This window comes from Xyrauchen texanus, chromosome 4 (genome assembly GCF_025860055.1).
Source record: "Xyrauchen texanus isolate HMW12.3.18 chromosome 4, RBS_HiC_50CHRs, whole genome shotgun sequence".
NCBI classification, from domain to species: Eukaryota; Metazoa; Chordata; class Actinopteri; order Cypriniformes; family Catostomidae; genus Xyrauchen; species Xyrauchen texanus.
The window spans coordinates 11705296-11731478 of record NC_068279.1 but is presented as its reverse complement, the minus strand read 5'-3'; the positions used below and the strand labels follow the sequence as shown (position 1 = coordinate 11731478).

Genomic DNA, 26183 nt, shown 5'->3' with positions numbered 1-26183 from the left:
ACTGCTCCAGGGAGATTGTCCCTGTAATAAGGGCTCTGTAAGTGGCTTTGGATAAATTGTCTGCCAAATGCATAAATGTAAATGTTATAGTCAATGAGAATCTAGAAACATTTCCTTCCAGTGGATGGAGTGGCAACCTTGAGCAAAACATTGAACACTGCCAACACGATCACTCACCATTTCTGGCAAGATTCTTAACAGAGTCTGATAATAAATGACACTGTACACATTCTTTGTTGTTTAGTACATTTTTAAATTAGGATAATCAAATGTTTACATGGTTGATCAAAAATTACATTTTTCGATTTTACAGAGGAAATATTACTGTACACATGAATAGCTTTACAATGACATTGCTTTTGTAATATACTGTGTATTTCAACCTGCAGTTCAAATAGTGCAACCAAATTCAAAGACACCAAAGAAATAAGAAACTGTATGCTTTAAAGGTCATTGCATCCCTCTCCAAGGATCATCACATGATCAGGGGAAAGAGCAAGATTTTGTGACATCATAGTAATCAGATTCAGGATCAAATGTGAAGATTTTTGCATTTACATCCTTATAACAAAAACATCCCTGGTCCACTACAACAATCTTAAGCAACTTTCAAATGGAAATAGCATGCTAATGTCAGTACATTTAAATTCAAAACTCTGCTATATGATACAGTCTAAGCCCTTGTGCAATAGGGACACAGCACATTAATAACTTAACATTATGAGCAATACATTTCAAAATGTTACATGATACCAAAGCCAGTTTTTCCATACATATCTACAAACGTCTATGCATTAGATAGTATTCTAATGCTTTGATTTATCAAAACAAATGTAGAGACAGCAGGGGAGATACAGACAGATCAGGTTTGTGGGAGGATTGTATAACATTGAATTTACTGCATACAAAAGGGTGAGGGTTTGCTTTGAAGAAACATTCTGAAATAACTTATGCTGTTTACTGTCCCTTTAAGAGACCTGGAAACATGCCAAATGGTTCTTTCTCACTGAAGAAATGTCCAGGTCATATTTCACCAAAAAAAAAAAAAGTAATGCTACAATTACCATTACTTTAACATGAAAGGTTTTTATTCTCATAAGTGTACTGTGAGGGGTAAAAAAAAAAAAAAAAAACATTCTCAGTACTGAAAATCATCCTGTCTAAACCACTTACCTTTTAAAATAATAGAGATACTACCTTGATCATTTAGAGTTTTTCTTCACAATTAGAATAATGTATGATTTTTTTTTTGACAACATTAATGAGATTTAAAAAAAAAAAAAATTCACATTACAGTAATTGAGTATTTGTGAGGCAATGTGCTTAATTGTCATGAAAAAAAAAAAAATTGCCATGCAAAAAATCTTAACTATAATAAGCTTAATTTTCTTTATACAGAATGGGGTGAAATATGACCCGGATATTTTTTTTGACAGGTTTTGTTAGAATCAACCTGATTTAAAAAAAAAAAAAAAAAAGAAAGACTAATCTTTGCTGAGAGACACATGGAGAAAGGAAATGACAAAGATGAGCAAAAGTTGCATTCTGATTCTTTAACTCCAATTCAATAACAGGACCACAGGTTCGAATCATCCAGTGACATCATGCAAAGGGAGATATCCTATTTTTTATTTGACTTTTTTTGTCCACTTGGAATAACACTTAAACAGAACTTCCAAAGTAGTCATTCCATCAGTCACTCATAAGAAAAAGTTCCCATAAGAGCTGGTTTGAGAGCTAGTCATCTTCATGGCTGAATTCCATTAGTGCACAGCTAAATGATGGGCAGAGAGTTACTGGGAGACTGGTAGTTGATGAGGAGCTCAACTTTGTGATTGCTTAAAAGTTGGAGTTAAACTGTTTCAGTGATTTATTCTGTGTCCCACTACTATTTTACCCTTCAATTCTTCAATAATAATAATAAAAAAAGACCAAGATATGGCAAAGAATTTAAGAAATAAATACATGCTTCAAGCACCTATATTAGTATTTCATGAAGTCAGCATTAAGGGATTACATTAAAATTGCTTTACTTTTGTTCTTGAACTGAATACTGAAATTAAAATGACTTAATGAGCAGAAAATATCACCATGTCATTGGGCAGCCCTGCTTTCATAACAACATAACAGTCTGATAATGTGGTCTGTTGCGAGAGGATGTAGTGTTTAAGATGAGGAAAGGAGAAAGTTCATAGAAGCTGAAGACGATGAACAGTGCTTGGAACCTTCTATCCTCAAGTCTCAAGTCTAGCAGAAGTTTAGCAATATACACTATGGGTTTGAAAGCATTTGCCGTTCAAACAGGCATAGACTCCTTTTGTGTCTTGAGTTGCATGGCTTGCGTTGCATTAGTATTGCTTTCCTGTTCCCTTCGCGGGGGAGTGAGACAAGCAGACCTGAGAGACAATGCAATGTTTCTGCAGATCTTACAACGTACATCCACTGCTGGGTCCACTGTAGAGGAGGTTTATGAGTCTTCTTTAATGAGTGGACACCAAAAAACAGAAGTACGTTTGGAGCCTTTTCGGATTCAAACATGGTGTTGGGTTACTCAGTCTCCATGTGAGAGGTTTCTTTGATAAAGGGGTTAGGAGCAGCATGACATGATGGCATTACATTTAGCTGGTTTAAAACGGATTGTATAAGGCGTTTGGAGCTCTTTTGGCTTCAAATGCTAAGAAGAACATGTTTTACTATGACACTTAATACAGGGATTTTCAAGTGGTTCAAAAAGTTCAACAAGACTAAGACTTCAGAGACTAAGATGTGACTATGTCTAAATGTTCTTTGCAAGTAAATGTCAGTATACTCTAATATACTTCTTCTGTTGGTATCCTCAGTGTGACTGGATATGCTCAGCTCATTTCCACTATTAGCAAGTGAGTTACTTGATTTGCTTGCCATTTAGTGGACAAGACAGAGTATACTTTTTGACGGCACAGTCTTCCTTGAGCAACTTGGGGTTAAGTGCCTTTACTGAAAGTCCCAATTCCTATGGAGCAAGAATCTAAATCTCTGAACTTCAGTTGTTGTTCCTTCTACTGTACGACTGAGTCTTCGATCTTTGTGTATATCGATACCTCAACTGCTACCACCACTCATGCATGAATGTAACAGTTTGTGTGGAATAAACCAACACACAAGGGTAAATTATGGGTTATGAAAGCTCAAAGCCCGTATTCATGCTGATTGCGTAGCGGAGTTTGTCTCTTAAGATGCTCTTCTTGCTGTAGTTGGGCAGCTTGAGTAAGTTGAAGCAAGTAGAGGACGTTGGGAGACGACCGCCTGGCTCCTTCTTACGAATGGTGAAAAAGCCACGCAGCACACTACCTAAAGTGTCACCTGTGTCCTACAGAAAGAGTCAAGTACAAACAAGTAAGATGAAGCAAAGAGATCTTTGAAGAACACAGTTTGGAGCTTCCAATAATGAAAGCTGATGTCTAACCTGATCATCTGACACTTCCACGCAACGAATGGAGAAAGGGGGTTTGAGGTAGGCAAAACCGAGCAGAGGAGGTCTTGAGCAGCTGGTGACAAACTGTGTTAAGCACAGATCACAATGTTTATTATCGATTTATAAACATCAACAAATGTTGCAGATGTTCAGATTTGATGAGTATTACCTTCAGGAACATGGCTCTCTCCTCAGGGGAGAAATCACTGGAGAGGATGTCCCATAGCCAAAGAATGACTCTGTGGCTGCTATGGAAGCCTCCATAGTACACAGTGTGCTTCCTGGAAGACACAGGAAATCAAATGCATCAGTATCAATAACCTTTCCATGATAGTTCTTATGACAGTTTCATAACAGCCATATTATGATTTACAGATCTACAGGCAGCATCATATAATAGAATAATACATTCATACCATTTCATTGAATGCAATATCTGTGTTATTAACATGGCTCATTTAAATCCACTAAATTAAATTCATATACAGACATCACAAATTCCCATTGGGAAACAATTAAGGGTCTTTGTAAATTCTGAACCTAAAATTTCAATCTAACAAACTGAAACTATTCAGGCCAGAGTCAAGCGCAGGCTCACTTGAGATCATCAAGGTCTATCTCAGCGTTGTCTCCAGAGACAAGTCTCTGAACCTCAGGAGTGGAAAACACGTGTAGCCACTCTGGGTTGATGATGCTGCGGAAGCCCCTGATGAAGGCGGCGGTCTGCTCCTTGATCTGGGTGTGCATGCGGAAGTGGGCCATCAAGTGGATATAGCTGATCCTGGAGGGGGTGGAGAAGACAGAATTAACTGGAATAACAGCCAACAAAAAACCAGGACATTTTTTGATCCTGAGGATTAATAATAAAAAAAAAGTTATTGAATTACAGTCTTCTGTTCTATCCAATTCTTTAGGCTTGCTTACGTCTGTGAATATAATTGTGAGTAAACAATCGATTTTAAAGGTTAAAGGAAGCAGTCCTCATAGATTTGCCAGTGTGTTCTAATTCCTCTTTAGTTTTTAACACTCTGCTTCCTCTACCAATGTGTTCTTTCATCATTACATTTCTTTGTCCTTTATGAAATGGAAACAGGACTTGACATTGGCATGAAAATTTGGTTTACACACGATTAGAGGAAAATGGACTCACTTGTTTTCATTAGTGACAGACATGGTCTTTCCACCAGGAATTAGCTCATGACAGACTAACTGTGAAGAGAGAGAGAAGCATGCATATGAGAAAGTTAGGAAAACCTGTGTCATAAGACAAACAAAATTGGGTAAAGGTGATGCAATGACAATTACCTGCCCCATCACATCCTCATCGTATGATAATGTCAGACCAAGGTCACTGACGTCCCCATCGTAACGCTGAAACATCACCAACACACAGTTATGGATAATACCAAATTTTCACCAAGAAATATAATATATTAAACCACTTCTAAATATGGCATAGTATTTGAGGAATCATTAGAGATTTTTTAAACTGAGATAACCTCCACGATTTTACTGTTGGAGAGAGCGTAACAGTCAACTAGCATGTTACGACAGTTAGTCATGGTTTGCGGAAACCATGCAAATGAATGGGGAGAGGCCGAATCAATTTTATCGTAGTAAACTCCACACATAGTTAATTACAAAAGGATTGTTTAGTGTAAAACATATTAAGGATTATCAGACAGATGGTCAGTCCATTAAGTAATGAGCAGTTACCTCACAAAAGCATTTTATTCAGCACACTGATGAATCTCCTTCATAGACATCCAATAAAAGAAAACAACCTCTGGTCTCCACACCAGTGTACCACCCATAGAATATCGGACAACCACGTTATGATTTTGTTGCTAACCTTTTAGCCTCCATTAGTAGAAGGGCTCTGGTATCATTCATGTCTGTAGTACAAATGGTGCGGGACAAGTTATGTGCCTAATATTTTTTCTTTATTTGTTTTTACACCAAATCTCTAACATTTGAGCGATAGTAATACTGATGCTTGCCTTCCGCTAATTATTAATTATTCAAGTTTATTGGAACATAATTTTAGAACATTTACTAATGTGAAAACTAACTTTTACTGTGTAGTTTTCCACATAACTTCATTGAGTATAAATCATTGCTTATCACAGGCAGGGAGGCACCAGCCAATGCCAGTAAGAGGAGAAAAAAACATCACAACTACTGAGTGTATTAACTAAAGACTATAACAAACAAGTTTAGACAGGAACACTGGCTGTAACAGGGCCCTATCAGCCAAATTATTGAAAGCCAATTATTGAAAGACATTAGCTTTTGAAAATTCAGCAGGTATTGTAGATCTTTTTATGCTCAGGTCTACAAATGCACGCTTTAACAAGCATAAAACATGAAGATATAATATAATTTAAAATACCCATGTATCATTGGAGAACTCAAGATAAAATCAAAAATGTATGCATGGTCTGGGCTAAACAACCATCAGATTAGGGCTATTATCCATAATAGCCCTAAACAAATATCGCGATATACGATTATATCGTCAACCCACTGTTGAGGGTCTGTGAATATTTTTGCTTTATTGATTTTGCTTTAAAAATGTAATTAAGTTATTGAAACGCGAAAAACATAAAGACATTTCTAAATTCAAATTACTCTTCAAACTAAATGAAAAAAGCACTAAAATAATGAAGTGATAAAAAAAATCTTATTTAACCTCTTGATACTCAATTCCCTGCACGCGGTGGTGACGTCACTCTGCTTACTTTTAATATACAATTTACAGTCTATAAATGTATTGAATGTTAACAAATTATACATCTTTTCAAAGGTCTAAGTGTTCAACATTGATATCTGATCTCGGTTTCACGATAGCAATGCTCCAGAAACAGCAATTTAGTTATTTGTGTCAGGAGTAAAAATGAAAACATGCAATATCAAAACGGTACTTATTACCTTTGTTATGAAAACGCGATCGCCAGATGAATCCAGTTCACCACACTTGGGTCAATAGTCCATGACAAGCGTTCATTGAAAAACATCCAAAAGCACTTTTTGTCCATAAAAGTGATAAATCTGAGAAATATTGATATAGTCTCCATTGTTTACATGAGCTCTCACCTGAAAGAATTACCCTTCGTCATCGTTCTTCAACAAACTTTGTAATCTAAGCAGCATTCATGTTGTAAAATTGTAAATTATCTTATATATTAGAGTCTCATATACAAAACAAGCCTGTCTCCAAAGTCTATTTTTAAAATGTGGCATAGTTTTATTTATAATAGCCAAGCAGTGCAGTCAGATTTTGTGTCATCTTGAAAGGCGGAGCCTTAATGTTACTCCGTACACCGGCAGCGATTTTCAGAGAAAAAAGCTTGCAGGAACCTATTTTTTGTTAGATCATCTTCAAATTTGAAATGTAACTTCTTTAGACTTGTGGCTTTGAGAACATTGTATTTCTGGGTTGTCTTGGCACATTTATATTGTTTTTTATAGATTATAAAAACATGTTCAGCACAAAATATTTCCATTACTATAAACTTCAGCTTCTCTAACTTAAAATAACAACATATATTAATTCTGCCCAAATAAAGCCCAAAGCTGCTTCTTTCAAAAGATACTACAACTGTGTCCATAATCCAAAGGGTTCAGTCAATACAACCATAAAAGTTCAGGTACGTCATTTTCATGGTTTGTGCTCAAAAAGGGGGTGCATATCAACAGGCTAACCACCTCACCAAAGATAAGAAAATAGAACTCAAATTTAGGTTCAAGGTGAACATGTGTTGTATTATTTCATGATTGAATCACTTTCGTCTTCGTTTCTTTAATACAAAGAAATATATTACTGAACCTGCGGAGTTGCATTAACCGCAACCTGGACCATGGAAATAAAGCGAACTAAACTCACAGCACCTCCTGAGATGATTTGCAGCATTCTCAAAGACAATATCCTTGCAAACACGTTTCAGAATAATGAAGAAGAGAGAGAGAGAGAAAAAAAACTCATGGATTGTTCCATGAGACAGGCTTGCATGCCTGCCTGCATGCGTGTGTTCCACAAAACAGGCTCATGCTGCACGCCTCTGAACAAACAGCGAATCAGACACAAGTTTTGATAGCTTTTCTATTGAAGTGTTTCTTCAAGCACATGTCTTTGTGACTAACAGAATTTCTTGTCATGCATCACTCCCAGTCGAGACGTCTTACAGGTCGTTCACCTGTTGCGGATAAATGAGCAAAATTACGCATCATTGCATGAAATACACTTGGATGAGGAGCTTGTGAACTGGATTCAGCCTTGTCACATTTGGTGGGTGGCAGATGGTAGTTTCACTCCCTGGGCTACTGTTTGATATATTTGCTGACTTCCTTAGATCAATGGTTTAACCATTTCCCAATTTTGTCGATCATAGTCTGTCAATTGAGTGTCGCAATCGGCAACTTTATCATCGATATCCAATAACATCGTCATATCCCCAGCCCTAGTTCAGATCTATTATTAAGTTAATAATTGTGGTATTAAATTTACATTGGCACTGACCTTGATGGAGGTGAGGTTCTTGTAGAACTCCGCGTCGAGAGAAGGCAGCTCGTCTATTGAGCTGTAAAAAGTGCTATGATGATGACCCAGGACCTGACTGAGAAAAAAGGAGGCGAACGGCACATCCACCACAATGCCCTCATACATGGCCTTTCCAAGAATCTTTCCAACAAACTCAAAGAGCTGAAGGTGATTCTCATGGATGCTTGAGGTTTGGGAAGGGTATAATCTCTCATTCCCACTAGTGGTCTGAAACAGAAAGAAGAAATAGACGAATTTGAATTCCCAGCATTAAATGCTTTATAACTACTGTGTGACCCTTTTGAGTATGAGAAAACAGTGTATACCTTAAAGAGGTTGAGGGCTGGGTTAAAAACCTTCTTGATGATCTCCTCTAAGAACTCTTTAAATACACCATCCTGGTCAATTCCAGCCTCATCCACTCCCAAATCATTCACAAACTTCACTCGAATCACCCCCTTAATGGAGTTGACAGGCAGACGTCGCAGTTGATCATAACCATCCTAAAGGAAGTAAGGAACAGAGACATTCATCAAGGTACATATGTCATTGCAATTACCATCACAGGTGGCTTTATCCATTGTGCGCAGTCATTACTATCATGCTGAGTATTTACTGGGACAGTTTTGGAAATTATGAAGCAGCTATTACCTCCAACATCCGTGAACGACGAATAGTTATGTGAGTTACATGGGGAGAAGCAGAGCTTGTCTCCACCAATCCTAAAGTCTCTTTCTCTTTTGTCACAATGTTCCGGAACAGCAGCACCCTCTGTGTCAAGAGAAAGGAATCACACTCCATTTAAATCAATAAAGACAGATCGATTCATGACTCTGATACAGTAAAAGAAAATGGCGACTAAATCTTTTGAGCACGTTAGTTAAGCTACACTACTGTAGAGCCTGGGTTACAGGGATAGTTTACCCAAAAATAACAATTCTCTCATCATTTACTCACCCTCATGCCATCCCAGATGCGTATGACTTTCTTCTGCTGAACATAAACATTTTTAGAGAAATATCTCTGTTCTGTAGGTCCATAAAATGTAAGTGAATGGTGACAAGACTTTTAAAGCTCCAAAAATCACATAAAGGCAGCATAAAAGTAATCCATATGACTCCAGTCATTTAATTTATATCTTCAGAAGCAGTATGATAGGTGTGTTTGAGAAACAGATCAATATTTAAGTCTTTTTTCCAATATATTTTCACTTTCATATTCTTAAAGTGAAAGTTAAACTGGAGATTTATAGTAAAAAAAAGGATTTAAATATGAATCTGTTTCTCACCCAAGGTGATCATTTATCTTCAGAAGACATATATTGTATTAAACCACTAGAGTCTTATGATTACTTTTATGCTGCCTTTGTGATTTTGGAGCTTCATACATTGGTCAATATTCACTTGCATTGTATGGATCTACAGAGCTGATATATTCTTCTAAAAATCTGCGTTTGTGTTCAGCAGAAGAAAGAAAGTGATGAGTAAATTATGAGAGAATTTAAATTTTGGTGAACTATCCCTTTATTTAATTAATGTCTGGATTTGAGTTTAACTCACATTTTTGTGTGGGATGACATGAGGAATGTACTGTAGTAGCAGCTGTGCTCTCCTCTTGCCTTTCTCCAGCTCTTGAAACAACAGACTGGGCTTCAGATCTCTGTATGAGACACAGACAAAACATTTTTTTTTAATAAATTTCACATTTGCTTTTTTATGAAGACTTTAACCGAGACACTAAAGCAAAAACAGTGATTCATTTTGAATGTTTTTCTCAGTAATATCTGAGGGTGACACACTTGCGGAGCCAGTGATCTTCAGGAGTGAATCTCCTACGACAGTCACGCTCATACAGAACCATCAGCCAGCCATGAACACTGTGGAACAGATCCAATTTCTCCCCTTTGGCATTCTCTGCAAGTTAATGATCACATAAAAAAAAAAAAAAAAAAAGAGCACTGCTACAGAAGACTGCTGATAAATAACTGTTATAAATGACTGATCCAGAGTCTCTCTTTTAAATGTTTAAGCTTTCATTGGGTAGGGACTATCAAAAGTTTGCTCACCTAAAATACCATCCCAGATCATCTTGTATACAAATGTGTTGAGGAACGAGGAAATGGTGACAAGCTCTTCGATTTTAAAAGAAATCTGTTCCTCATAGACCTCTATGTCATCCAGAATCCTGTTAGCAATAAAAAAATTTAAAAAAACACACACATATTTATATACAGGTGCAAGTGTACATGTACAGTATTAGCTCAAAATTACTTGTTGGCATTAGTAAGGAGGTTGGCGTTAAACCATGACTTGAACACTTACGTGATGAGATGTCTTGAGCAGTCACAGAAGAGCATGAGCATGGCCAAAAGCTGTTTGGATTCCTCAGTGTCATTATTGAGACACTCCAGGAAGAGTCTGAGCCCACCCTGAGGGCCAAGCTCACAGATAAATGCCCAGAGTTTAGGGAGCAGCTCATCAAGATACGTCAGACCTGGAAACAGAGTTTTATTATGAAATCTTAAATTATTTTAGGTTATTCAATACTTAAAAGGGATAGTTCACCCAAAAATGAAAACTCTCTTATCATTTACTCGCCCTCATGCCATCCTAGATGTGTATGACTTTCTTCTGCAGGACACAAATTAAGATAAATAATATATTTTAAAAGAATATTTCAGTGTAGGTTCATACAATGCAAGTGAATGGTGATCAGAACTTCAATTTTCATTTTTGGGTGAACTAACCCTTTAACACTGGTTTTGTCCTTTTCGCCACATGTGTTGATAAGCACAATAGATGGAGGACTGGAATGATTGAGAGAACAGGGAGAAACTGGAACATAAACTGAATTTTCAAAGTGTCAGATTATATCTGCAAACCGCTAGGCCACATATCAACTAAAATACAATATATTTAGAGAAAAAAGGTCTTCACCTGCTTAAATGAGCATTCATAGTACATCTACAGTAGTAATTCAATTAGTAGTAATTAGCATTAAATGCCAATTAGTTGCCATTTATTTATTTGTACAAATACAGCAATTCAGTTGGCATAATAAAAAGCAGTATTTACCAGCATACTGTATATTTCTACTAAAATATTTTTGTGAATTAACAATATGTGCAAAATTTACAGTACAATTTCACTCAATTTTTGGAACCCATTTGAAAATCATTTTATTATATTATTAAAATTATTATCATTGTGGGTTCCTTTCAAGTTTATTACTATAATAAAAAATGTAATTATTATAATTTTGATGATTAGATTTGTTTTATATAATAATAATAATAATAATATATTTCTGTAGTATTTACTTCACCTTCACTCTGAGCTTTTATTTTGGCAGACTTGGAGCCTTTATTTTGGTGGAAACGGCAGTGAATATTTAATGATTTACATTGTTCCTCATTTGAAATCTGGTTAAACATGGTCATCTCCTTTTCTGTGATACGGTGTTATGTTTTAAGATTTGTATAATCACTTGGTATTGACTCTGGTCATCTCTTGCTCCCTGCGGTCTAAGAATGAGGGAATCTGCTTCCACCAGATATAGTCTCCAGATAAATCACAAACATAGCTGTCTTTTGTTCCAAATTGCATACAGACTGCATTTAATATGTACTGTTTTACCATTATCTATAAAGCAGATATTAATACTCATTATTTCTATTTTTGTATAAACCGCTTTTGAATAAAGTTAATTTCACCATATCGTGTGATATCCTAAAATATTGTACTAACTTTTTACACTAATGTTTGCATTAACTTCAAAATTTGTTAATTCAATGTGGGACTTCTATTTTTACAAATGATGTCATCGGCATCTAGTCTCATTATTTCCACACACACCAATGCAGAGTGAAAGCACAGGACAGCGCCGGTTACAGCTACAGATGCACAAATTGTGTCATGCTCCATCATTTAAGTCAGTTGGAATTTCTTTGGAGGAACACTATTTTAGTTTAAGCTTTTAAATTATGTGACTTCTCAATAATCAAACAATACATTTTGTATTTATACTCTTTAATGGTGCATGTGACAGATTACAGTAGCTGGCCGACACAAACGGTGTGCTCTCTCTCCAATTATAGAAGGGGCGGTGCCAGGATTTTTCACACGGGGGGCAGGGCAGGGTACGAGTGTTATATTGTCTGAGGGGGTTTCCGTAATCTGACGGGGGGAGATGCTGCCCCCCCTCTACAACCACCACTGACTAATGCATGAAAAAAACATAAATGAACCTCTGACAGTATGTAGAAAGATACAATACAACTTAGTGAAATGTGTCTTCTCATGCAATCGCCCAATCTGTTAATGTTGAAATGACAATGGAGAAAAAGAATGGGGAATATCTCGAGTTCTGGAGCAGAACTCATGGGATCAGCGCATATGTACACTGAACCTATATGTAAAAACCACACGCCCACTCTATTCTCTGTTATCTGCAAGGCGAGAAAGGTTTTCATTCAACCTTACAGCCCAAGGCCCCACAACCTTACAGCCCATTTTAATGACCCGTGGATACCATGATAGATGTGTGAAAATCAATCAATATTGATTTCATATAAAAAGTATGTACCTGTGAGGATCTGGAGGCGGATCTGTGTGAGTGTTGTCAGGGCCGTCTGATACAGCACACAAATACTGCACACCTTCTGCACCTCAGCCGAGTCAACCCGCTTTCCACCGATCGGTTTCAGGATGTTCCGTACAGAAGCAGACTTCTGGAATGCCCGCTTGAAGAGATCTAATCATACAGAGTTAATCCGAAAATCTAAATTCTGTATTCATTTACTCCCCCTCATGTCGCTTTAATAATGACATGAGGGTGAGTGGATGACTCCAGAATTTAATTTTTTTTTTAGTCCAGGAGGTTAACCACAAAGGCCGCCCTGCTAAGTATGGTCCAAGTGTAAGCATATACCAAACTGTTTTATGGCCCAATAATAGGAATCATTTTGCACTTAAAGGATTGTAAGAGTGAAAAATGTGAAATTCTCACTTTTTACAGGCAGGTTATTCTGTAGCGTGGATGGCTGAGGTGACAGCATTGGGGTGGGATCTTGAGTCTCCAGCTTTTTGCTGAGAACGTCACAGAAGAGAGTGCAGATCACAGGCACTCCCCACAGACACTGTAACTGCTTCGTTACCAACGGCATAGACTCATTAAGCCTGAAGAGAAAGCGGGAGAGAGAGAGAGAGAAAATAAATACCACAAGATGCAAATCTAGGAGTTCCCAGCTGCTGTATTTTGTCAACATTAGATAAACATACCCATAATCAACAGTCTGCGAGAACCAGCCCAACACTGGGTGCCAGTGTGTGAGGTTGGATTTCTTCTGATAAACATATCTCTGACAGTATGACAACATATCTGTCAAATCCTTGACAAAGTGACTGGCTTCCTGCTCTAGGACTTTTACATTAAAGTAACCCAGCTGAATAAGATTTCCTGGAAACAAAACAAAAGATAGATTATGAAATACATGATCTAGTACAGGGGTTTTCCAGCATTTCAATGCCAAGGACACCCATAATATGATGATACCATTGCGAGGGACCCCGCTTACAAAATATATAGGCAACTATATAGTTCCATGCATAAAGACCCAATTTTACGTTGTAAGAATAATAGTAATTATAATACTATAGATAACATTTTAATAAATGAAATAATTCTATTTTCATAATACTTAAGCCAAAAGACAAGATTCAAATATTTATTTTGTATTAAGATTACAGTCTAATTTATATAAATTAATCTTTTGTATAAACCTGGAGAGAAATGGATAAATGAACCCTCCTACTGCATTCAGAATCTGCATACAACTTTTGGATTAGTGGGTAAATTTTGTCTTGATGGTTTATCTAAAACCATTTTGTAATTCATGAATAACTTCTTAACACTTTGAGCATGCATAAATACATACACGTACATATATACATATATACACACAGTGCTGTTAAAAAGTATTTGGCCCCATCATGATTTCTTCTGTTTTTGTGTACATCTCATACTGTACTGTGATCAATCTCATTATTTCCAAACAGTCTATAGAAAGCAGAATTAAACCATTATAAAATTTAAAATTCCGTAACGTTTTTCTACATATTTAATTTTATTTATTTTTTTGTAAAGTTTGAAAGCCCCTCATCTAGAAATCACAACCAAACAAAGTATGAATACAGTCCAACAGTTCAAATATATGCCAAGATATTATTCTTAAGACCTCCACCATTGTTTTCCAATTTTAATATAGCCTTGGTTTTACTTTTACTTTGAAGTTTTTGTGCAAAAAGCTCACGTGCTCACCCAGTAAGCAGAGAGTGTGGCTTCCCTCCAGACAGACACAGATATCCAAACACTGCTCCTCCCGGCTCAGAAATAAGATGAACTTGCGAAAGAGGTCATGAGACTGGATAGTGGCCATACACTGCACAAGCACAAACTCAGATAGGTGAAATCCCTTTCTCAGAAATTAGATGACAGCAGTAAGAGTATTGTTGATTATAAATTGGGATGTTTGTGCTGGTGGACTTTCGCTGCATGTCCAGTAAACTAATTAAGTAAAAAAGCTTTCAAAACCCAATTTTCTTCCATAAGGTTTTTTTATATACTCGAATGAAACAAAATATTGCAAGAAAAAAAAAAGTTATGAATATTTTTGAAAAAGAGGCTGTATTACATTTTATCTGCATCATGCAATATAAGACCAGCTGTTTACATATTGCACGTTTTATTTATTAAAAAAAAGGCTTCGATCTAATGATGTCACAGTGTTTTACACTGTAAAAATATATTTCTGACCATGTATATTCTTCTTCCAGGAAATAACATCTAAATATTCCAGAAGTGAAAAACAAATATTTAAGGACTTATAAAACATCCTAAAAACATTTAACACAATCTGAATAATACAATAAAAGAACTGCTTAATACATAAGTAAATAATAATCAAAAAATTATTTCCCAATGGTGTGAGAATAACTTAATATAAGATACATTTGGTTGCACTTAATTTTACATTATGTGTACTTAAACCAAGAATGTACTGAGTAATGTTAGGTAACTACATGTCCTTAATATGGGTTAAGGTTAGGTTTAGGGTTAGTACCTAGCAATTACTGTAGTTGTTGTAATTATATATTAGGTAAATGTAAAACAAAACTGTAAAAATAAAGTGTTACCATTTATTCTCTGTAAACAAGTATTAATATTAGGGATGCACCGATACCACTTTTTCTCTTCCGATCTGATTCCGATATCGGAAATCTCAGTATCGGCTGATAGCAATCCCGATCCGATACCGGTTTAGTTTTTTTGCATAATCAGTTTAGAATAGCTTTACGTTTTTGTGTGGAACTAATTGAGAATACTCTTTAATATGTAAAGAATCACAAACCTCTAACTACACATTATTTCAATATAAATGTATAGTTTATTAAGAAAAACATTATTATTAACTAGTATACTGGATAATGTAGCAGCAAAATTAAAAGTAATTCCAGTCTTCATGTCTTCAGTAGAAAAGAAACCAGTGTTTTATTTTTGCCTTTTTTCTTTTTTTTTTTTTAAATGCATCTGGACTTTAAAGGATTAAGATCTCTTTTTTGTACAATTTAGTTGTAAAGTATCAGCTAACTTTTCATTCAAGCAGTTATTTTTTGGAACCAATTCAACTTAAATATTATTATCATTTGTAAACAAATGATAATAATAATAATATATTATAAGAGTAATACATCTCAATCATGCACCTTTAACTTTTAAACCCTCACGCTTTTATTTTGACATTTTGAACTCTCCAGGAAGTCCTGTATGTGTCTTTTTGTAGGCAAGTTCACAGTAGTTTAATTTGTTTCTTATTCATATTCTGGTAAAATGCACCTCCAGTGCCATTCTAAATTCCAATTATAAGTGAATCGAACGATTGAGTATCTACATCTGAGATGCTGTTCACGAGTAGCGCTCAAATACTGTGCACAGCGTGAAGGCTAAAAATAGTGCATCACCAACCTGTGCGTGAGTTTGTGTCAACAGAGCAACACCGTTCACTGACGCACTGGAGCTACGCGTGTATTTTATTTATTTATTAAACAGCCTTTTGTGATTCACAGAGCTAATCACACATCTTTAAGTGGCTTTGAATAAAATGCACGAGTCATATGAACTAATTCAATTGTGCTTGACAGTAACGAACATGACTAACACATAGTATTGGATTTGAATAGGGCTCGTCGGACCGATACCCGATCCATCTAAAAGCTTCTGTATTGGAGCCAATACCAATACAGGTATCGGAGCATCCCTAATTAATATAATGTATAATTGTGCTTCTTGGGTACATTTATATTATTTAAATGGATGTTTAGGTATTTTTACAATAAAACAAAAAGATTAAGAACTGATATTTTTAGCAGCAGCATCCATTCACATGCAACATGTAGGCTTCAGTGTGTATATATTATCTTAACCTAATCTGCATATAAAGTTATGCATAGTAAAAACAGGCATTGTAAGCCACATTTATGGTTATTTTGTGGAGGAGACAGGTGGGAATAAAGCATTTGCATGTATGCACAATTTTTGCTAACTGGGATTTATAAATTAAATTTGGTGCAGGTTCTGGCACATGTTTGGTTTTATTAATCTGAACATATGTGCTCACACAAACACTTTTAGGATGAAATCTATGGCACGTTTTATACATGAGGGCACAGGAACATGTATTAAAAAAGTAAATAGGGTAAAGTTTGATTTCATGTTGACTTTAAGATGTGTGTGCACTGTGCGGTTTTGCTATACTTTTAAAAATGTGGGAGGGTTTTCTTACATCTGGAGTAAGTGTGTTGAGGTGAGAGATGAATGCTGGAACAGACATGATGTGGAGAAGAAAAGACCTCAGCAGGTTGTCTGAGAAATGTGCAGCAATAACAGGCCTGCAACACACCAGGACCAAAATTTAATCAGTTAATTCACAGAAGTGAGCTACTGATGTAATCACACAAGATGTCTTAGAGGGTAAACATGGTTCCCACAGCAACTGACCTAAGTGACAGTGTAAAAATAGCGGTGAGGGTTCCTTTGGAAAGGGAGGGTCTGGATCTTGCCAATCCGTTGGTAAGAAGAATCTGCAAACAGCAAAGACAGGGTTATAGAAAATGTTTGATGTTCAAGCTCTAAGATCGGGTTAGATTAGTTCAAACATATTAAAAGTCATTCAAATTAACTGCTGACAGTTAGTGACAAGATTCTGATTTAATGAGCAGTACCTGAAGTACAGAGTAGAAGCCCTTCTGATTGAGATGTCCCATGATGTTCTCACAAATCCTGCTTAAAGCAGGCTTGAGAGCCTCACCTTAAAAAATATAAAACACAGGAAATTCAACTAGGGTTTTACAGTATCTATTTTAGGCTGTATATTATCTCACTGGCACTAATTACATGTGACAAACCTTTGCCTCTGACAATTTTCCATGTCGATGTGTCTGTGAAATTTATCAGCATTGTCAAGTACAGAGTCACCAATTTATTATCTTGCAGTATGTCGGGCTGCAGACATGGAAAACAGGAAGTAAGCATTCATCAAGGAGCACGGCCTAACCAATGTGCACAGATACCTGACAGACTCAATTGAAGAGATATGCCAGTACAGAACTTTAATGATTTAAAAAACTAAACAAATGGATGTTTTAACAGATCATAAGCACTAATATTATTACAAGGAAACACCTTAAGTTTTTTCAGGAATTCACAGGAGACCCAGAGCACGTCTTTGATCTGTTTGAGCCAGGGGATGGTGAGGTCTTTTGAAAGAGCCAGAGAAACATACCAAACCTAGAAAAGCAAAAGTCACAACAACATCATAGAATTAATATAACAAATGAAACTATAAGATGTCAAACACTGCTTGGTTAAAGACTTACTTTAGGCTCATTCTCAACTTCCATGCTACTTAGTATGATTCTACACAGCTTCTCAAACCTCTGTGTACAAAAAAAACAGCTTCATTAAAATAAACAAATTTCACAATGAGTGCAAATACTGTTGTTGTTCTTAATATAACATGTGATGCTCACCAACTTATCTTCCTTGCAAAATATGAATAACAACTTCCTTGCAATTTTGAAGATGGATAATGCATTTCCTTTTGTTGAACCTGCATCACTTACTGCAAAAAAGTCATCAACCTCTTTCCTAAAACAGAGAGTTAATAATGTTAATATATGCCCATTTGCACGATTGAATAAACTCTCAATCAATAATTACGAATGCCACAAAATGGATGATGACAAATAGCCTATTAAAACCCAAGGCAAAAAAATTACATTAATGAAAAAGAAATACCAAGCAAACTTTTTTCAATTACTATAACATTTTAAATTAAAGGTGTGATTTCTGTGCCACTAATGGCACCAAATAATTGCAAAAATAATTGTATGATTGTTTACAAACAAGTTTGAGTCATGTCAGTGAAGCCAGAATGTCGGGTTGCTTAAAAAAACAGAACAATGTTTTGAAAGCATCACAGAGGCAGTAATGTTTACACCTTGTGGGATGTCAACCTACAAATTACTTACTTTTGATGGGACATTAAAGGGATAATTCACCAAAAATTAAGATTCTCTCATCATGTACTCACCCTCCTGGCATCCCAGATGTGTGAATTTCTTCCTTCTGCAGAACAATTTTTTTTAAGAATATTTCAGCTCTGCAGGTCCATACAATGCAAGCGAATGGGTGCCAACATTTTTAAACTCCAAAATTCACATAAAGGGAGCATGAAAGTAATCCACATGATTCCAGTGGTTAAATCCGTGTGCTCAGGCATGATATGATAGGTGTGGCAGGGTTCCAGACTGCGACTAAAATGGTTGCAGTCTTTTAAATAATATTAATAAGTACCTTGAAATGGGAACTGTACCCAATTATTTAAAACATGCTTCTGTTCAACCCCTTCTTAAAAGGCCAAATCTAGACCCTACTGTTTTATCTAATTTTAGATCGGTTTCCAAGCTCTCTTTTATTTCTAAAATTCTAGAGAAAACTGTTTATCACCAACAACATAGTTTCCTAGAAGAAAATAAGATCTTCAAAGTCTTTCAGTCAGGTTTTAGAAAATACCATTCTACCGAGACAGCACTTGTAAAAGTTTTAAATTAAGTATTGCTAACTATTGGTATTTCTGCTGTGCATATGCTGTCAGATCTAAGTGCTGCATTCGACAAAGCTGACCATGGTGTTCTTCTCTCTCGTTTAGAGAAATGTGTAGGTATCCAAGGAAAGGCTCTGAATTGGTTTCAATCTTATTTTAAGAACAGAAGCTTTGCAGTCAATATTTGTGAATTTTCCTCTGATTCTGCCCCATATACCTGTGGTGTTCCCAAAGGCTCTGTTCTTTCTCCTATTATATTCTCCCTTTATGTGCTTCTCTTAGGTAACATTTTTAATTCTCCTTTCATTGTTATGCAGATGACACCCAAATCTATCTGCCCTTGAAACACAACAATAATTGTTTAGACTCTCTCCTGGCCTGTCTCTCTGATTTAAAGGCTTGGATGTCTTTAAAAATTTTTGAAAGCAAGACTCATTGTGTTTGGGCCATACGAAGCCCTTAGAACATCTAATATAAATTTTGGCTCTCTGTCTCCCCATGTTAAATCATGCATGAAAATGTGGGTGTGCGCATTGACAGTGCTGTTAAGTTTGACAAACAAGCCAATTCGGTGGTCAAATCTAGCTTTTTTCATTTACAAGCTTTGGCCAAGGTGAAGACTTTTCTTTCTTTTAAGAATTTTGAAAAGTCGATTCATGCATGTATTAATTCAAGACTTGACTATTGCAATTCACTTTATACACTCGCCTAAAGGATTATTAGGAACACCTGTTCAATATCTCATTAATGCAATTATCTAATCAACCAATCACATGGCAGTTGCTTCAATGCATTTAGGGGTGTGGTCCTGGTCAAGACAATCTCCTGAACTCCACACTGAATGTCAGAATGGGAAAGAAAGGTGATTTAAGCAATTTTGAGCGTGGCATGGTTGTTGGTGCCAGACGGGCCGGTCTGAATATTTCACAATCTGCTCAGTTACTGGGATTTTCACGCTACAACCATTTCTAGGGTTTACAAAGAATGGTGTGAAAAGGGAAAAACATCCAGTATCGCGGCAGTCCTGTGGGCTGAAAATGCCTTGTTGATGCTAGAGGTCAGAGGAGAATGGGCCGACTGATTCAAGCTGATAGAAGAGCAACTTTGCCTGAAATAACCACTCGTTACAACCGAGGTATGCAGCAAAGCATTTGTGAATCCACAACACGCACAACCTTGAGGCGGATGGGCTACAACAGCAGAAGACCCCACCGGTACCACTCATCTCCACTACAAATAGGAAAAAGAGGCTACAATTTGCAAGAGCTCACCAAAATTGGACAGTTGAAGACTGGAAAAATGTTGCCTGGTCTGATGAGTCTCAATTTCTGTTGAGACATTCAGATGGTAGAGTCAGAATTTGACATAAACAGAATGAGAACATGGATCCATCATGCCTTGTTACCACTGTGCAGGCTGGTGGTGGTGGTGTAATGGTGTGGGGGATGTTTTCTTGGCACACTTTAGGCCCCTAAGTGCCAATTGGGCATCGTTTAAATGCCACGGCCTACCTGAGCATTGTTTCTGACCATGTCCATCCCTCTATGGCCACCATGTATCCATCCTCTGATGGCTACTTCCAGCAGGATAATGCACCATGTCACAAAGCTCGAATCATTTCAAATTGGTTTCTTGAACATGACAATGAGTTCACTGTACTAAAATGGCCCCCACAGTCACCAGATCTCAACCCAATAGAGCATCTTTGGGATGTGGTGGAACGGGAGCTTCGTGCCCTGGATGTGCATCCCACAAATCTCCATCAACTGCAAGATGCTATCCTATCAATATGGGCCAACATTTCTAAAGAATGCTTTCAGCACCTTGTTGAATCAATGCCATGTAGAATTAAGGCAGTTCTGAAGGCGAAAGGGGGTCAAACACAGTATTAGTATGGTGTTCCTAATAATCCTTTAGGTGAGTGTATGTGAATCAGTCAATCATCTCTGTTGCAAACAGTACAGAATGCAGCTGCTAGGCTTCTGACTGGGTTCAGAAAATGTGAACATATCACCCTATTTTAGTCCAGCTACACTGGCTGCCAGTTCATTACAGAATTGATTTTAAAGTTCTTCTCCTCATATATAAATCCTTAAATGGTCTAGCACCATCCTCTCTCTCTCTCTGATCTCTTGTCCGAGTATCACTCTGGGAAATTTTTGAAATCCTTAAACCAGAGGATATTAACATTTCCAAGGACTAGACTGAAACTTAAGAGGTGACCGTGCATTTGCTGTAGCTGCACATAAACTCTGGATTAGCTTGCCTGTTTTTATTAGAACAGCCACAACTGTAAACAAGTTTAAATCAAAGTTTAAAACGTATCTTTTTTTAGCTATAGCTTTTAACGAATGATGGCCTCTGTTGTTTTGTTGTTTTTTTTGTTTTTTTAATATATTCTGTATTATTTTACTGTGTTTTATTATATTTAGCGATATTATGTACAGCACATTGGTCAACAGATGTTGATTTAACTGTGCTCTATAAAGAAAAGTGACACTGACAAAAGTCCCATGTGCATTTCTGGCTTCTTTATAATTAGAAGTCCCATATTATGTACCACTTTTTTTTCTTATGGTAATTATTTATTGGGATTGAAGTAGCACAATTAGGGTTGCAAAATTCTGGGAATTTTCAAAGTTTGAAACTTTCCATGGGAATTAATGGGAATAAACGGGAAATTTGCACATTTGCAGGTTAGCCTATAACAGGGAACTTAAATGTAGTTGAAAAACAAACATCTTGCAGCATAATCTTGGTTAAAATAACTAGAATTAATGCAAATTCAGTTGAATTTCTACCCTGTGCATTCCTCAATCATATGCACACAGAAAACTAGTTACTGCAGGCTATTTATTACAACAGGACTATTGAAGCCACACTACTGCATTTGAGCCCAAGGATTACATCCAGTCAAGTAAGATTTTATGATATTACTAGGGTAAATATATTTGATCTATGGTATTTAAGTTTAACAAGCAAATACTAAATCAATGTGTTTATACAGTAGCTAGCTAGCTAGGAAATCAGATATGCTAAATGTAAGCTAGCTAACACTGTTTTATTAACAATTTAAGAGGCTAGCTATCATGGTGCTAGCTAGCTCCACTGTGATTCTGTATTTTCTGCTAGCAAGTTTTCTGTTATCATACAAGAACGTAGGTTATTTGATTTAGCATGCTGATTGAGGAGTGTTTATCTATTCATCTAGCCTATTTCTATTCATTTGTCCAGCATCAATTGTACAATATTTTACCATTCCAGAATATTCCAATTGTTTAGCTATCTATTTATATATCTGTGTATGGCATTGCATTAGTGTGTTTTTTACAAGCTTTTTTTCTTATCTTATTCTACAGAACAAGCCTGCATGCACCATTTGATGTGTGGATACATTTCACCTCAGCCAATATAGAAGAAAAGGCTGTGTACATTTGCCCATACTGTGCAAAGACCTATTTTAAGAATGCCACAAAGATGCAGCATCATATAGCCAAGTGCCCGAAGTGGTTTCCAATATTTCCAAAAATCCCCAGTTTAACTTCCCATGGAAAGTTTCTGCCCTTTGCAACCCCAAGCACAATAAACTGCCTTTGGGATTTAATTAAATTTGCACTCTTACAGTCTCTGTCTGAGCCATCCGGAAACAGTAAAGAAAGACTAAGGCAATATTTTAAAAAAATTTATGTATCAAGCTTCTTACACTTAGGACAATTGAGGAACTTGCACACAACTATTACAAAAGGTGCAAACATTAATTGATGCTCAAGACGACAACACGCTATATGCATACTATACTTTATGTAATTATCTGTAATGTAGATTCTGAAGAGCAGTACTAAAAAAAAAAAATATTTTATCTCTTATATTTGTATAAATTAGGAAAGGGGTGTGAACATTTATGAGACAAAAGGGGAATGCTAACGTATCCTCCCATTTAAATATACACACTGTATATTAAACCTCATCATATAATTTCAGAAGATATAGATTTAACCACCACAGTTGTCTGGAGTACTTTTATGTTGCCCTTTATGTTGGATTTTGGAGCTTCAAAATTTTGGCACCCATTCACTTGCATTGTATGGATCTACAGAGCTGAGAAATACTAAAAATCTTAATTTGTGTTCAGAAGATGAAAGTCATAAACATCTGGGATGGCATGAGAGTTAGTAAATTATGAGAGAATTTTCATTTTTGGGGAACTAACTCATTAAGTTGAAGTATTTTCACAAAATTAAATAGAAAAAAAAACTACACACAAAACATAACATTTTTCTAGTTGTTGTTTCAGCCCCCATTTTATTTCTTCAGCCAACACAGTCAGCAAAGACCTGTGGTCTTTTAGGCACATTTCTCATGCTGACACAACTGTCTATACCATAGCAAAGAATGGTTTAGCCCTAACCTGATTTCTCTTTGCAGCTTGCAACGACAGAGGAATTTTCTGATCAGAGCCTGGATTTGGGTGGCTGCTCTCTCTTTATCCTTATAGCCTTTCCTTTCCTCCCGTGCCAGCCTGGCCTTATCCAGGAACTGGGATTTGGAGGTTTGGGTAGCGGTGAACATGTTTCCACTCCAGACTGTGGGGGAAACATTACAGTGTTATGGCCAGGAACAAATTACTTCTAAACAAGGCAACACACATAAAACTAAAGCAAACCAACTGCAAAGTCAGGTATGCAAAACAGAAATAAATTAATACACATTATCACTGCAAATCTGGCACACACACACAAAAGTACAATCAAGTAATTCAAATCTTAAGTTATAACAAAAAGACTATTACCTAAAACCCTAATGTGGCGACTGGAGATGCCTCTGTTTCCACAGGTCACATAAATGCTATCGTATATTCACATACGTTGACCATTTGTCCTGGAGGTCCATTGGACGCTGCAGAACAGAACCTCTTTGAGAAGAGGAATTCCCTCAGGTCTAATGAACTATATCTCTCTATGAAAAATAGAAATTAAATTTTCTAAGTATTAAAGAAAACTGTAGGTACCACTAAGACACTTGTTTGTTTTTATAGAATATTGATATTACAACTTTAAAACAACATAAATTAAGCAGTGTCTTTTTATCTACATAAGCAAATACTCTAAAATTACATATTCTGCTTAATTAAAGTGAATCAAGACATTTGAATCTATAAGAGATGTTATGGTTTCATCTGTAAAGAAAGATCTCTTCGTAACTGACAGCGGAATCAGACCAAAACACAGGGTTCAATCCTAATCAATAACTCTCCATTCGGGAGACATTGTGATTGTACCAATAGATAAGACACACTACACAGACAACATTATCAGTAAAAGTCAGGTTTATATTAGGAGAAGTTTAAAACAAAACTTCTACGCAGTACTAATTAAATAAATGACACCACAGAGACAACAACAATCACACAAGCTAACCTGCTAGCAACAAATAACATATCTGCAACATTCAGCGAACTGGCAACGCTCGGGAAATCTGTCACGGGATAAACGGGTTACATATGAAGAATAGAGAGAATATTTAGCGTTTTGACAGGTTTGACTTACTTGAGCGTTTGAGAAAAACTTAAAAACTAACGTAAACAATGGATCGCCTCAGACACCGCAGCTCTAATCCATAACCGGTGTAACCTCATAATCCCTCCGACGGAACATTTCTGCTGCGACAATCTGCTTTTACACAAGAAAGGTAAGTGACGTATTATTTTATTAATAAAGCATTTGATTAAATATTATCTTATTGTCTATTTGTTTTATTAACTTTGGTGAGGAAAGTAGGGAGCTGGTATTTTTGACAAAGCGGAATTATTTGTGAGACAATTCAGTCCACCTGCATCTGTGTGTCTTGTATCAGTAAAGCACATACTTAACAGTGTTGGGTAAATTACTCTAAAAAAAGTAACTAATTACTAACTACTAATTACTCTGTCTGAAAAGTAATTGCATTACTTATTACTAATTACATTCTTAAACCCGTATCAACCTCGACCCGATGAAAAATACAAGGATAGACATGAAATAGTTCTTTTAATTCTTTCAAATAAATCATATAAAATCAAATAAAGTATTCAACAAACTGGCCAAATAATTTAAGGGGGCTGCATTAAATGAGAAAACTCATATTTTAACATTAAATTTCGATTTTAAATTCACTATTGTTTTATATAGAATTGTTCTATAGTCTATACAGTATTTAACACAATTACATCAGAAGTAACTGTAATGAGATTACTGAAAAATTAAACGTAATCCCTTACTTTACTTGATTCTCAATTAAAAATTCATTTAATTACAGTAATTAATTACTTAGTAATGCATTACACCCAACACTGATACTTAAACAATGAAAAAATGTTTACATTGCCATGGGATAAAATAAACAATTTTCAATTTCTAAATGAGTAATAAAAAACAATTTCCTTTATTGTTTTTTTTAGTGACTGTACAGTAAAAAACGTAATAGATTGTTTCAAATAATTTAAGGATTATTGACAAATAGGTTGTCCAAGGAGAAACAAATATTTTTTTAAATCTAGCGTTGAGTTCTTTGAAATGTAATCTTTGCGTATGATTCAGATTAATATTTTTTTTCACAAACATGCATACCTTTTTATACTATAAATAAATAAATAAATAAATAACTGAATAAATACATTTACAAATTTAATGACTTTAAAAATGTAATGTGGTGTAACCATAAAGTAAAAGCTATTAAATTACTTTTCTTGTTTTATTATCATTATTATTATTATTATTATTATTATAGTCATGCAGGACTAAATGGCTCCCCTCTGTTTTTAATTATTTATTTTACAACAGTGGAAACCTACATGTTGGTTACACTTTGATTTGGAGGACAAAAGTTAATCAAATATCAATATTATTTTGAAACAAAATTGTTTCACTGCTTATTTTTTTTAAAAACAACCATAAAAGATTATTCTGCACTACCAAGACTGTGAAATGCATTACTTCCATTTGTTGCATTACTATTATATTAATAAAATAATATTGTAATACAATGTTTTA

General features: G+C 35.8%; 1 protein-coding gene across 2 annotated transcripts; it reads right to left on the bottom strand.

Moving 5' to 3' along the window:
* Positions 1-1121: 1121 nt before the first annotated feature.
* LOC127634095 (ubiquitin-protein ligase E3B-like) lies at positions 1122-24770 on the bottom strand. 2 transcript variants are annotated; one of them, XM_052113507.1, is made up of 27 exons: positions 24702-24770; positions 23945-24111; positions 23564-23738; positions 18080-18197; positions 17927-17986; positions 17733-17837; positions 17456-17552; positions 17273-17358; positions 17049-17131; positions 16834-16939; positions 14313-14433; positions 13274-13451; positions 13002-13171; positions 12579-12746; positions 10316-10487; positions 10060-10178; positions 9793-9907; positions 9554-9653; positions 8646-8765; positions 8321-8497; positions 7974-8222; positions 4760-4825; positions 4605-4663; positions 4053-4235; positions 3624-3735; positions 3446-3538; positions 1122-3349 (listed from the first exon to the last, which is right to left on the bottom strand). In XM_052113507.1, exons 3-27 carry the CDS (start codon positions 23722-23724, stop codon positions 3158-3160), a joined length of 3210 nt encoding a protein of 1069 aa, XP_051969467.1. In that variant the 5' UTR covers positions 23725-23738; positions 23945-24111; positions 24702-24770; the 3' UTR covers positions 1122-3157. The 2 variants fall into 2 exon arrangements, with proteins under 2 accessions (XP_051969467.1, XP_051969471.1); XM_052113511.1 differs by lacking the exon at positions 23945-24111.
* Positions 24771-26183: the final 1413 nt, after the last annotated feature.